The sequence below is a fragment of the Anser brachyrhynchus genome (assembly GCF_964034855.1).
Source record: "Anser brachyrhynchus genome assembly, chromosome: 7".
In the NCBI taxonomy this organism is placed as follows: Eukaryota; Metazoa; Chordata; class Aves; order Anseriformes; family Anatidae; genus Anser; species Anser brachyrhynchus.
The window spans coordinates 13693299-13707034 of record NC_137701.1 but is presented as its reverse complement, the minus strand read 5'-3'; the positions used below and the strand labels follow the sequence as shown (position 1 = coordinate 13707034).

The following is a 13736-nucleotide window of genomic DNA, read 5'->3' as shown; positions in this document are numbered from 1 at the left end:
GCTTGGTCACCAGTTATGGAAAAAGTGTGAGAATTAAATGTCTGTCAATGAAGTTTTCAAGGTGTTTAGGAGTTGTACCGTTATACCGTTATATTGATTATGAGAATTGAATAGTTTCTATTCTTAGTCATCACCTTGACAGTGGCTGAATGCTGGTATTAAACAGTAGTAGTAGTAGTATGTTATTCAGTCTCTGTGCTCCAGTAAGAATGATTTTAATAATCATTCAGAAAGTCATTGGCTCACTTACTTACTAAGAGCTAACATTTATACTCTTATGTTTGCTCTAAACCTGTGCGTCTGTGATTAGTGACTGCTATGACTTCTCTAGATTTCAACTATTCTTGTGTTAAGGTTCTGTCTTGATTGTTAATCTTTAAGATTCACCAGTTCTTAGTCTTCCTTGACCAGGAAGATACACAAATGTCTCTGACTCTCATAACATATTCACTGTTCAGTACAGACTTCTCAGAATTTTAAATGAAACTCATACCAATAATGTGTAGACACATTTCCTGGATGACTTTAGCTTGCTGGCACATTCCCTTCTCATAGCACTTTAAATCTGAAAAAGTCTTTAATGGCAGCGTTGCATGATATGCTGCTTCTTCCCCTGAAGAGTGGGTTGCTAAACCTGAATGACAAATCTTCTCACGGTTACTCAGGTATCATCAAACACAAAGGATGCCTGCTTTGCCTCTGCAGTTGAATGTCTACAGCAAATCAGGTAATTCTCTGAAGTTTCTTTCAGTTATTTGCTGTTCCTGCTATAGTGGTATCTACTCGACTTGACTGATTCTTTATCTGTCACTTTTTTTTGTTCATCTTGCTAGTAGAGGTCACCTAGAAGTTTCAGAGTTCCTCCTACAAATGTTACAAATTGTCCCAATGGAAAACCCAGTATAGCTTTGTAAATGCAAGTACTTAAGAAATGTGGCTGTAGGACACCACTTAAAATCAAAAACAATAAGATATCTAATCAAATATGAGTGTGAATATTTGTCATAACTGTTCAAAATGACCTATGTTTCAGGAGGTTTCTGTGTCTGTCAGCTGACAGAATTCTGCTGTAAGAATTGAAGTAGAAACTGAAAGGATTTTTTCTTCTCTTTAATAATGTTTAACCAGCTTAAAACTGTGAGGACAGTCTTGCTTGCAGTGGTGTGCCTTGAGCCAGTGACTATAGCCTGGAGTCTATTATACAGCCTTTGCAGCTGTTGTGGCTGCTGTGCTTTGATCTGTCTTATCTTCTTGGGCCAGGGGATAACTAGCTAGCAAACTGTCCTCGAAATTCAGATGCAGATACATAATTTCTCATTGTTAGCCTGATTTGCTTTTGCTCTCCAAACAGTACAACGTTTACCCCAGCTGACAAACTGAAGGTGATCCAGCAGACTTTTGAAGAGATATCTCAGAATGTACTTGAGAGTCTTCAGGAAGATTTTCTGTGGTCCATGGATGACTTGTTTCCTGTTTTTCTCTATGTGGTGCTACGAGCCAGGTAGGTGCTAGCAGTGGCATCAGGGAAATAAGCTGAGCATAGGCTGTATGAGTACTCATTTCTATTAAATACTCCTACTTCTCGTTATAGGCCTGATTATTATCTTTTTGTAACTTAGTACATTTTATGGTTTGGTTGTTGGCTTTGGCCTGAATAAATTTTAGAGAGTTAAACTGAAATGGATGTTTCCTCAGAATAAGGCTAGGAAAAAGCATATTTTTTGCCCATTGTCTTGTAGTCTTCACCTGTTTTCTTTTGTCTCTCCCACCGTGTGACAGGATAAGGAATTTGGGGTCTGAGGTGCATTTGATCGAAGACTTGATGGATCCTTACCTGCAGCATGGGGAACAAGGCATCATGTTCACTACCCTGAAGGTATGAAAATTATTCAGGATTATTAAGATTTTTCTTTGTTGCTTGAAGTTTATTAATTCCTTATTATCAATTTGGGAAAATTCTGTGAACATTAGGTTTTAACTTGGACACTTTTGTTAATGTTTTAATTAGGACGAACAAGGAAATTTAACGTAAAACTTAGGATAACAATTACAGGAACTGCTAAGACAATGGTGCAATGTGCAAATGTACTTTATTCAAATGTAATACAAGTTGCTATTGACTATTCTGCATGCTCACTTGTATCATGTTTTTCCCCGAGACTTAAACTTCATTCCAATTTTTACAAAAGGAATAAAGTGATTCCTTGGAGATGAACCATTCTGATAATATTTAAGTCAAATATTACATCAGGATGCCACAAGAATTCAATTTTGCAAGATAAATGGAAAAAAATACATACATCTTCATTCTCCACATTCTAATTTGTATTTTTCTTTTTGTAAGTATGGAAAAGGGGAGAGTCTTTTCTGGTAATAACCCATTGTACAGCTAGGACCTCTGCAGTTGAAAGTAAGCGGTTTTGGTTCATGAAAACTGTTCAAACAAGTGAGTTTCGTGACAAGTCAGGTGTGTGGAGCTTTTCTGTGGAGTTGTTTCAGGGGAAGGCTGTTAAACTGAAAAATTAAAAATTGCAAGCTGAGCTGCTAGCTGAATGTTATTTTTTTGTGCAAACTGGAAATAAAGTTTGGTGCAGAGTTTTCATACCTGTAACAGTGCTGCAAAAAGGAAAGTTTGAATTGGTTAAATTGTCTTTGAGAATCTCAATCTTATTTGGTGTTACATGAAACAGTTACATGAAGTTTCTTGTCATGGCTGACCAAATGCATATTTGAACTAGCATTAAGGAGTGGTTAGCTATTAGCAACAGCTCAGATGTAAAAGTTAAGGTCAGAGCATTTATCTAGGCAGCAGAAGCTTTGCTTTTCAGTCTGTGTGTTTTTGAAATGTATGAATCTGTGTGTCCTTGTAAGAAAATACTTTCATTTTGGGGTCCTTTTATCAAAGGGTGAAGAGTTGTTAGCAAACAATTAACTTCACCTTAGCAAAGTTGGGAACCAAACTATGTAGAGTCCCAGATTATGCTGTATTGCTTCATTAGGAGTTGGACATAATTTGTAACTTAAAAGCTCTTGTTCGTTTTGCTTGTTTACTGCATCAGAAAATGTTTTACAATTTTACTGTATTGTACCCTCTTCCAGAAGGCCTAGTCCTCTGTTTTGTTGGATAGGAGAAAAAAAAAAATCAACCTTTTTATGTACGGTGCTTTTATCAGCTTTCTGAGAACTAGAATATATGCTAAAATTAACTTTGTTTTAATTCAGGCATGCTACTACCAGATTCAACATGAAAAACTTACCTAGACCATCGTTGCCTGGCTGTTTGAGTGGAACTTCACTGCAACTACTTCCTTTCCCCGAAATGGCACTTAAAATGGAGAACATTGTTGCAGTTCTCTTGTTACAAATCAACATACTCAGTTGTTATTTTTGAACTTTCAATTTTAAGATTGGAAATCTGTGAAGTGTTGATGAAGATAGAAGCTTGGTTTGTCAAGTACTTGCTAAGAAGAGATCTTTTCCTATTCTAACAGATCACTTACTCCTTTTAAATTAACAATAGTACGAAAAGGCATGGCATCTACATAGAGTACATGTGAAAGTCTGGACCGCATGGTTTCTAAAGCAGTAGGTTTCTTTTTATTATTCCTGGTTTGTCAGCAGAGATGTTTAAAGAGAATGAGTTGCACCATAGAACCGTTCAGTCTTCCTGAATTAAGTTTTTAGGTTTAAGAATAGAGACATGTTAGTATTTATAATGGGCATCCTATAGTGTGTTTTGGCTGTAAAGATTTTGAGGCATCTGTTTGGAACAGTTGCTGAATGCAGTATTAATGTGCTGTTTTAGAAGTAATCACACTATTATGGACTTGCCTGTTTACTAGAATTATAAATATAGAAGCATTCACTGTGCGTTCTGTTTATGAAATGAATAAAAAGGCACTGACAACTTCATATTTTGACACTGAATTTAAATGTTCAATCTGAAGGTGTTTAGTTCATTACTCTGAGGTCTAAGGACAAACTTTCTGTAGAAGCTCATGTGATATGAGAATGGGAACGTGCTCTTGAACAAGCTGGCAATGGATTATGTTTGAGACTTTTGCTTGCTAACTTATTTGGCTATTTATATGTCAGGGTGAAAGAAGTCCACCTTGTTGCAATTTTGAACATGTAAAGGACAAGTTATTTTCCTTGGGGGGGTTGTGTGTGCATTTTTCTGTGGTTTATGGTTAACCTTATTTATATGAATAACACTAATGGATAATTTGGTTATTGTAGGTGCTGTTCTTTACCATGGCTGACACAAAAAAGGGGGGGGACCAATTATAGAATGTTATAATGGTTTAAGTTATGTCAAACTACAATAGATAATGCTAATCATATTTTTGAAATAGTAATCATGGCTTGTGTATTGCTACTTAAATGGAAAGAAACACTATGTCTAAAAACTGTTTTGAACAGTGACTGTAACGTAGCAATTTTCATAATAAAGTAAAAAAAGATTGGTCTTCCTGAAATTACTTTTAATTTTGAAGAAAGGGAGAGCAGAATTCTAGCAATGAGATATCTAAAACTATTGCTATACTTGTATATTTGCAACAGAATATAGAGATAATAGACCTCTTCACATTTTCAATTATACTGAATAATAAGGGGAGAGATAAGTAATAATGTGCATAAAAGACAAGCTATAAAATGTTTGGAAAAAAATATATGCAACTAGCAGAGAATAGTGTAATGAAGTGTAAGCCAGGAATTCTAACACTTAATCTTTTGTGCTAGGTATCTTTCCATGCGCTCATCTGTTGAAATAAATGTACAAAATATTCAACAGAAAACAGCAGGAGCAGAATTGCTCTTGGATAAGGAGCTATGCTAAACAGCTGAGCAAACCAAACCCATGGCAATAATTTTAATCTGCAAAGAAATCTGCATGAAAAAAAATTCATGATTTATTTCACCTGTTGTAAGAGTGCAAATCATTAAAATCAGTTTTTTTCTCACTGTATCTGTTCAGCATCAGTGTTCCTTGTCTTCAGGTGTTTCGAAGTAAGAAAGGATTTTAATTATAAGCTTTGCCATGTGAAAAGCTTTTTTCATATGACCTTACAGCTATACTGCTTCTCTGCTTTAAACTGAGAATGTAACTGGAGATAGGTTGTTTTTCCATTCTCTTTCTTGCCTTTCAATAAAGAGGTATATCTACAAATATGTAACAACTTCATTCACTTTGAATGTTACAAACTAAGGGATTAAAAAACAAAATATGTTCTATCTCTATACACAATTATACACTTGTTCTATCTCTATACACAATCTCTTAAAAAAAGTAGTGGTATCATGTGTGAATTCAGCTTGCAGATTAATATAAAGCAGACAGTCTGGGCTGGATGTTCGTGGTATTTCTGATGTATAGTTTAGTTATTAGATGAAAAGAATCCTAGGATTAAATGTGCTTCTGACACAGATTCCAATTTACAGCCTACGTGGGCTGTGATGCGTTAGGAAATGAGTACAAAGCAGCTCTGTGTATTTCTGTAGCTAACCAAGAAAAGAGTTAACCTGCAGGACTTCCATCTTTGTTACTTCATGGTAATTCCTTTTTTCTCATCTTTTTTTTTATTTTTCTTAAACTGAAAGTTGGATATTTCTTGTGCTGCAACAGAAAGCGTGTAATGAGCAACAGAACATCAAGGTTACAATATTATGTGTTCTTTTTGTAATTACAGGCACGGTAACTGAAGACAGACCTTAAGAGCTAGGTGTCCTATTGACTAGGAAGGTTGCTGCAAATAAGAAGCCTATTAAATGAGACAACTTAAAGTAGGCTTTTTCTGCAAGAGAAGGGTTAAGGGGATTTGTTCTCTTCTCCCTGGTAATGAGTAGTTCTAAGGTTAGGTTTCTGCGGATTAAAAAGGAGGGGATGTCCGTAGATTAGCTAGGGCAGTGAGGTTACTTGTTTTACTAACATCCAACAAATATTCTTTCCCTCTGGAAATTCTACGTGAGCCAGCCATGGTGTATTCTGCAGTATCTACAGGTAAGAAAATGTTCTGTACTGAAATGATTGTACTGCACAGATGCGTTTCCCGCATGCAATTGTGAAATTAGTTTCTTCTCATAGCTACAGCAAAGCTAATTGAACTTGTGATAGATGTTTAGTTCCCATTAGCTAAATGTGTATGAATGGAGAGTAGGAACTAAAAAGAGATTTCTTCCTTACTCCTCCTAATCTTTTACCAAATAATCTGACTTGAATGCCAGGTGGTATACATTAACTAATTTTGTTGGACATAGATTCACTTCAGAGCTGCTCTTGTTGTTTCAGAAGCACTTCAGGGAACAGTCTCTTGTATGGTGAGAGATACTATAGAAGAAAAAAGTGACTGTAAAATCCTTTCTTTGAACTACCTTGCCTTATACACTTGAACTGATTTAATATCAATGTACTGATCTTGTCAGTTTTCTTTCTGGTAAGACTGGGCTGTTGGCAACAAGAAGCTGGAAGTAAAGCTGCCTCCCTCACACGACTGCAGTTTGCTGCACCCAAGTGTTCTTCCCTGAATGTGCTTTTGCTTTAGGAAGCAATACTTTGGTGGCATTACCCCCATGTAAACAAGATAATGGCTTCACCAGTGGAGTTATATGCTTCTGTTTTGGAGGGAGGCAGGATGAATCATATCATCAGATATATCTGGAATCATATCATTGGATATATCTGATTACAAAGAGTAATGGCATTTTTTGTGCCATCAGCAACCTTATGTAACCTTATGTATGTGGGTGTGATTATCTAAATCTCATAGAGTGACTTTTGAAAAAGATTTATGCTCATGTCTGCTTTTTAACCTGGGTCACCTCAAACTTGCAGTAACGGTTTTTGGGTCAAAATAGGGATAAATGGTTTCAAAGAATGTGTCTCAGTCTTTGCTTAAAATAAGTGTTTTGTTCTACTCATGTCTTGTTTTTTTTAATTAAAATGCCTTAAGTCTCAAAAGTGTACAAAAGCAAGATTTTTATTTTACGATGACTTTTACACTGACCTACATCAGTGATGAGAGTAGCCTAATTAAGTTCACTTAAGGCAGAATTAAGAAGTAATGATGACATGCCTGCATAGGGCATGTCATTAGAAAGATGCTGACTACCTTATTCTTCATTATTTGCCTTCTCAGTTTCCTGGTTTCTAATGGCTTTTTTGCAACAAAAGCTTTTCTAAGGATGTTCCCTGCACTCAAACTAACTTGCAGTCTTCAGTATGCCAAACTGTTAATTTTGACAAATTTAAAGATTTGAGTATTTTTCCTCATTAAAAGTGCTCAATAGCCTTCTTGATTATCATAACTTAAGAATCTTTTAAGAGCAGGGGGGTTGATGTTATGAAAGTCAGGTCTGTGTTGTTTTCTGCTTTAGACGCTTGACAGAGTCCCAAACTAGCCATTTTAAGATAATTCTGAAAACTATTAAAAGCAGGGTGTGGGGTCCCTTGGAGCTCTAATCTTGTATCAGTAAGACCTTCTAGACTGTGTGATATTAGTTTCAATGAATTTCATTTCTGATGAAGGGAGTAGGCCCTGTAGCCAGAATTTGGGATAATTGATGTTTATAGGCATGGGGTGACGTGATTCCTTTTGACTCTTTAAACTACGGTGCACTCAGTATGGACATCCAGTTCTGTCCCTAATAACAGGCAAAGAGCTATGTCTTTTTTTGATGAGCTTCTGTAACTGCGTGCAGTATGTGTGAATGCTGTCTGGGAGATCAGTCAGATAAGCCTTTTAACAAGAAATTACATCTAGTTTGTTAGGATCCCTGGAATGAGAAGACCATGAGCTTTGGCCTTATAGTCTGTGTAGATATCTCAAGGAATGAAAGCACAAGTGATAGTCTTAGCTAGTTTTCCCTATAAGCTAGCAATTTGGTAGGCCTTTTTCTAAGGAAGTTCACATAAGCCAGATATTTTTCATCTTCTCTTCTTGTAATGACTTATTCATTATCTGTTGCTCCTGACTGCTGCTTAAACCAGACTTCACAGTTGGAAGCTGCTTTCCTGTTGTTATGTAAAAATATGAAACAGCTTCTGCTTTATGAATGAGGTGAGATGCATTGTTAAAAACATGACAGATTTTGATGTTTAAGTGCTTATTTCTGTCAATGTAAGCATAAACACTGTAGTGTAAAAAAGGAAGGATTGCTAGCTTAGTTTGTTAACCCTAGCTGCTTTCTGATACCTATATCCAAGGCTTTCCCCCAAAGGCAATCAGTCAGCATTCAGTAGCTTTCTCAGTTTTCCTTGGAAATCTGAGGTCAACCTTGAAGACAGTGTGTCTAAAACTCCTAAACAAACAGAAATTAATCTCATCAAAAATCAAATAACTGCTAAGTAGAAGGTTGTATTCTTTCTGTGACAGGTACAGGATAACTTTTATTTGGTTGAGTTCTTTCCCACTTTGACTCATTGTGCTGTGCAAGATCTACTCAAGCTAAGAAGAAATCATAAATATGATCTGGCTCATAAGGCTAAAGGGGAACTTGATTAAGGTATTCCAAAGACTGGAGGAGTTCTTTCTGCAGAACTTCTCTTTTTGCAAGAGAATACAAGCATTAGTGATTGTCAATATAGTGACATGCTTATTTGGTAAGCAACACTAGTTGAACAAAGCAGGTCTAATTTCACACTAATTATCACCAAGGAAAATATTCAGTTTTCAGTGTTAATCAGGAGTCTTAAATTTAGTTGACGTTTTTTCCTGTCTGTTTTGATGTTAAACTATCTTTTGACGAGTTCTGCCAAAAAGCTTTCAGAGATTTCTTGTCTTTCATGTGTTTCCCTATATATTTGCAGCACCCACCCCCCCACCCCCCCCAAAAATGCAAAGAACAGATCTAGACTTGAAATAACTGGAGTTGTATTCCAGGGGAAACTGGGTTTTTTGGAATGGGAAGTCACTGTAAAGTTAATCTCACTTTTAGATGCGAATCAGCCAAACAAATTTGGCTTTTGGGGTGGGGGATGACAAGTTGTCCCAGAAAGTGCAACTATATCCTAGCAGGGATTTTACTTTTTCCTTTTTTTTTTTTTTGGGGGGGGGGGGGGGGGGTGGTGGTGTTCTTTGTTTTTGTGAGAAGGGTGTATATATGTGTGACTTCAATCTGGGTTTTCAGTATGCAAAACAAAACAGATCGGAACTAGCTCTCTTTATAGCATGTCTGAAATGTGTGGACATGCTCTTTTTGTTTGTCTTCAAACATCTTTTATCACAAAACTAATCAGGATTTTGAATTAGGAGTATGCTGTTTGGTGTCTGTTGGACTTGATAAAGAAAAGCTAGTAGCCGTTGTACATGGTAACCAACAAATGTTAGAAATGTCTATCTTTGGTTACTTAAATCTGAAAAAACAGTTATAAAAGCGAGAGATGCTTTGAAATGAGTAGTAATAATAGGAAATGAGGCTTCTGAAATGTAGTTTACAGGATAAGCTGTCAGAAGAAGCTTCCTTTCAGGATGTAACTCACAGATTGGCTTTGTAAATACTTCTACAACTGGATCTGTAGCTGTAGACTCTTGCCTCCCAAAAAACATGGGACAGAGCAACCAAGCTGAGGGTCATTTGTGTTTCCATATTGCTGATATTCAGTAGAAAACAGGATACCATGTCCTTGACTGTATTTTACAATGTGGGGACTCCTCTTTTCTTGTCTAAACCATCCCACAGTAAAGATTCTTCCCTACTCCTAATGTCTTCTGTAATTAAGAAACAGGTATTCATGGCTAGATTTATATGGTCTGCTTAGCTGATCTGCCTAATGATGGATTTAACAAAGCTTAACAGAGGGGAAGGCAAACCCTTAAAGGAACAGAACTCGGACTATTGGGGGAAAAAATAGATTAAAACAGTTCCCAATGGGTATGTGGTAGGAGGATTCAGTTTTATATTCACAAAATATGAAAAAAACAAAATTTTCTCAATGGAAAAATGATTATGCAGTGTAACACTGAAACTGGAATGTTGCATTGGATATTGGGGAAGGATCATACTATATTTTGTTGGTCTTCTGAAAGAAGATATAATTATAAAAATAAATCTTTTGTATTAGAATCTCAGTAAAATGTATAACTGAGCATCCTATGGAGGAAGTTTGTAATGAATAACCAATACTCAGTAATAAAATGCTTGAATTGTTATCTCCTGACTTTCGTGGCAGGGATGTGTGTGTGTGTCTCCTTCATTTCCTCTGCCTTTTGAAAGCAGTTTTGTAATTTAACAGGAGAGAGTAAACATGGCCTAAAAGTAAGTATTAAGAACTGCAGTAAAAGTGATAGTAATGCCTTCTGCTTTTATAAGCAGATCAAGATAATACACTTCCTGTTTGTACCTTTTGATATTTTCTTTCCACAGAACAATTTAGAAGGAAATGACTGTCTTTATGCTTTAGTAATCTGAGAGATAAGCTATCATATTTAACAGGATTTGGTAGGGCATTATACCGTGCATAGTGTCACACTGTTGTTCGCTGTTGGCTGAGGTGCTCAGTTAACTGATGTTACAGTTTAATTTGTACTCTGAATCTGCTCAAGTGATCAGTTTAAATATTTAGTCCTTCACAAGTAATCCTACAGTAATGGCAATCATGACAATATCTTCAAACTTGATTTGAATGATTTCAAACGTTATTTGAAGTTGGATCCACTAAGATGTAACGAAGATGCTGAATTAATACAAATCTCTCATGTGGATTCTTAATGCTTTGTAGAAATGCACCATATTATTTTACAAGTTTGGAGAAATCAGTCAGGACAGGACTGTGTGAATGACGGAAAACATGTTACCTGGTTAATTTCCATATTTAATGTAACTTTGGAGAATTCTGAGAACTCTTAACACAGTCTCTTACTGCTTTGTTTCCTATTAGAAACAAATTGGAGACCTTCTTCCACTTTTGGTCTAAGGAACCATTATGGTGTAGTGATAGGTTGTCACAGAAGTTTATTGGAGGGAAGGGAGCTGGAAGAAGTTTTGCAAGTCTCACTTCTTACATGTGGGAATGAATTCATATACAAGCCATGCTGAATTTAACATGAGTTTCTGTATTACTTCTTAAAAACAAAATTAAGAATCTTATGTTAAAATTTAAAGAAAAAATTATAAAGTAGTTTATGCTGCTTTTTATAATGAAAGATGATGTAGGAGTTGTATTAGATTAGCAAATAACTTCTCTCTCTGAAAGTAGCAGGCAACTATAAATGCTCAAGGCAGATGATACAATTGAGGTAAGGTGTGGATGTTCGGTTTTGGGTTTTTGTTTATTTTTCAATTCACTTTGAGGTAATAAAAAGGAAAATATGAAATCTTTGTAAAAACAAATACTTCCAAAGACCTTAAATTTTAAGTGATTGATACAGGGTTCCCTTCTTTACAAAACCATGCCTTTGCTCAATGAAAATTCAATAGAAACTCACAGAATCCTTACATTTTAATATTGTATCAATGAGAATAATTATATTTAATTTTGCTTTGAATATGATTCTTTTCAAAGCTGTTTAAAGCATTTCGTATTGTGTCAAACAAGCTTTAAAATTCTAGGGGAGAAAAAGATAACTTTCCATGGTGGTGCACTTAAAGCTGGGGAACAAAAGATACACAGAACAGTTTAGCTTGCTGCATTAAGTAGTCTAAAATAATGGCAATTCCAAGAAGTAAAACAGTAATTTTGCAGTTGTCTTGTGTTTTGGTTACTAGTGGGTAACTGAATTTACACTTGGGGCTCATGCCTTTAGTTTGTGCTTGCAACCAGTTGTGCCCTTCAAATAAGAATGGTTGTCCCCACTCTTTTTTATTCTACTTCCTTATCGATTTAAAATACCCGATGGTTTTCCGATATGAACGTACTCTTTTCCCTAGTTCAGCATCTATCTTTGTGAAACCTACTTGGTGTGAATGCTGCGCTCTAAACAAGTGGATGGAATCTCCTGGAATGAAGAAGATGGAGGTGCCGGCAGTCTGCAGTCAAGATAATGGTACTTACAACTCTTGCATCTCTTTTTCCAGGAGAAGGAAAACTGGCTAAAAGTTTTATTTTGTGTACATGTGACTCTCATGTGAGTTATGTGAGAGATGAACATATCTAGAAATTTCACTACCTAGTAATGGGAATGATTCTTAATCTGTAATGGTGGTAGGCAGTTCATTTATAGTGTTAGAAGAGAATACCTGGCATTTGTTTCTGGCTTATGAAGTCAAGGGTCTCTGCAGCTGTATCAAGAGTTACTAATAACTGCAAGAGGTTTTTTTGATGAAGGAAACGATTCTCTATATTTCAAAGATTTGTGTTTCTGTATTGAATGCATCAGTCTATTTGACCACTTTGTATAGTGATAGCATTCTTGGAGACGTTTAGGTGGTGCAAGTCCTCAAATAGAGGTAACCGGTAATGAGGAAAAAGGTCTTCAAGTATTTTAACTAAAGCTAACATCCTACTAGGCAGTAGGAATTACCTATAGAAGAGAATCTTTTTAAAGTTAACTGTGTTGTGGGAGATACTTTCCTATGGGGCTTACAGTCAGGGTTCACAGAGTTCATGGATCTTAATCATTATTTATGTAAGTGTTTAGATGTCTGCTTTCCAGAAACAGGTAATTGATAATGAGGTACTTTCCCAGGCTTCAGAGTTTGGATATTCAACAGTTCTGCCTAACGATAGAGGTAGAAGTCCTATCTGCAGAAACTTAGCAAGGAAGCACCTGTATAAATGCTTGCATAATGAAATTAAATTTGAAGACAGATCCAACACAAGTGTTGGTAGCAACACACAGTCTAGAGTTGATAAAGGAAACAGCTGTCAGTGGCTGTAAAAATTGTTCTCAGGAGAGAAATAAGTAGAGAAGAGCTGGTTTCTGTGTTCAGGTTTGCTGTGGTGACTGGATAATGGCAGCTGATTATGCTATATGCATCAGAGAGTGCTTGGTCATTGTGAGTCTGCTGGATGAGCTGTAGTTTTAAGAAATATTTTTTATTTTGATTAAAATCAAGATGCTAGTAGCTTCTATTTCAACATATTTCCTGTATTACAGTATTGCTTGTTAAAAAATGCTATGTTTAATGTTGCTTTTTTATATTTAAAAAAAAAAAGTAAAGCTTCTAGTTACAGTCTTAATGGTGAGATTAAAGTAAACTCCATGCACTCACTAAAATCTGTTCGGTATCTAGACCTGGTTTTGCATAAAATCTCATCTATTTGTCACATCTTACCTTCGGTTCCTTGAGATTTTAGAAGAACACTGTCTTTTCCCCCATCCCCCCACTGTACTAGAATACTGTTCCTAACAGATCAAATGCTACTTTTGAACAGTAAGAACAGCTCTTCCTATTTTCTGGGAAGTGTTCTGAGTGTCTGACAGCAGTATATATTTAATGGGATGATGCATTTTATTAGTGATGTCCTCCAGAATGTCTGTACTTCTCAAACATGAAGAAAGACGTGGTCCCTGGCTTGAACAGTGGGTCATCTAAACGAAAAGCCTATAAAATGAACAAGGCAATTTTTTATGCCTGCCTCTTCTTAGTAGGAGGTCTGAGTTTGAACTCAGTCTTCTGATACGTATGGGATTCCTCATGCGTTTTTTCTCACAGGTCACTTTAAAATTGTTGGTCTTGACCAAACCCTAATGAATAACATAAGAGAAAAAATCTCTTATACAACAGAGTTGATTGCAAGGAACAAGTAGAGCAGACAGAAAATCAGTATGTATTTCTTGAAAGTATAAACTGAGGCA

At 36.0% G+C, this 13736-nt stretch overlaps 2 protein-coding genes across 11 annotated transcripts in view; both read left to right on the top strand.

The window, feature by feature from the left end:
- The window catches only part of ALS2 (alsin Rho guanine nucleotide exchange factor ALS2), a 223933-nt gene extending 219455 nt beyond the window's left edge, over positions 1 to 4478 (top strand). For all 8 annotated transcript variants that reach the window (XM_080600322.1, XM_080600321.1, XM_080600319.1 and 5 more), the window contains 4 exons: positions 666 to 727; positions 1352 to 1501; positions 1780 to 1876; positions 3223 to 4478. In XM_080600322.1, coding sequence (XP_080456448.1) covers positions 666 to 727; positions 1352 to 1501; positions 1780 to 1876; positions 3223 to 3261 — 348 coding nt within the window. In that variant the 3' untranslated portion in view covers positions 3262 to 4478. The remainder of the gene's footprint in view (positions 1 to 665; positions 728 to 1351; positions 1502 to 1779; positions 1877 to 3222) is intronic.
- Positions 4479 to 4629: 151 nt separating this feature from the next.
- Positions 4630 to 13736, top strand: part of MPP4 (MAGUK p55 scaffold protein 4) — a 28716-nt gene continuing 19609 nt past the window's right edge. For all 3 annotated transcript variants that reach the window (XR_013953789.1, XM_080600427.1, XM_080600428.1), the window contains exon 1: positions 4630 to 11981. Coding sequence is in view for 2 of the 3 variants with exons in the window: in XM_080600427.1 (XP_080456553.1) it covers positions 11732 to 11981 (250 nt within the window). In the remaining variant the exon portion in view is untranslated. The remainder of the gene's footprint in view (positions 11982 to 13736) is intronic.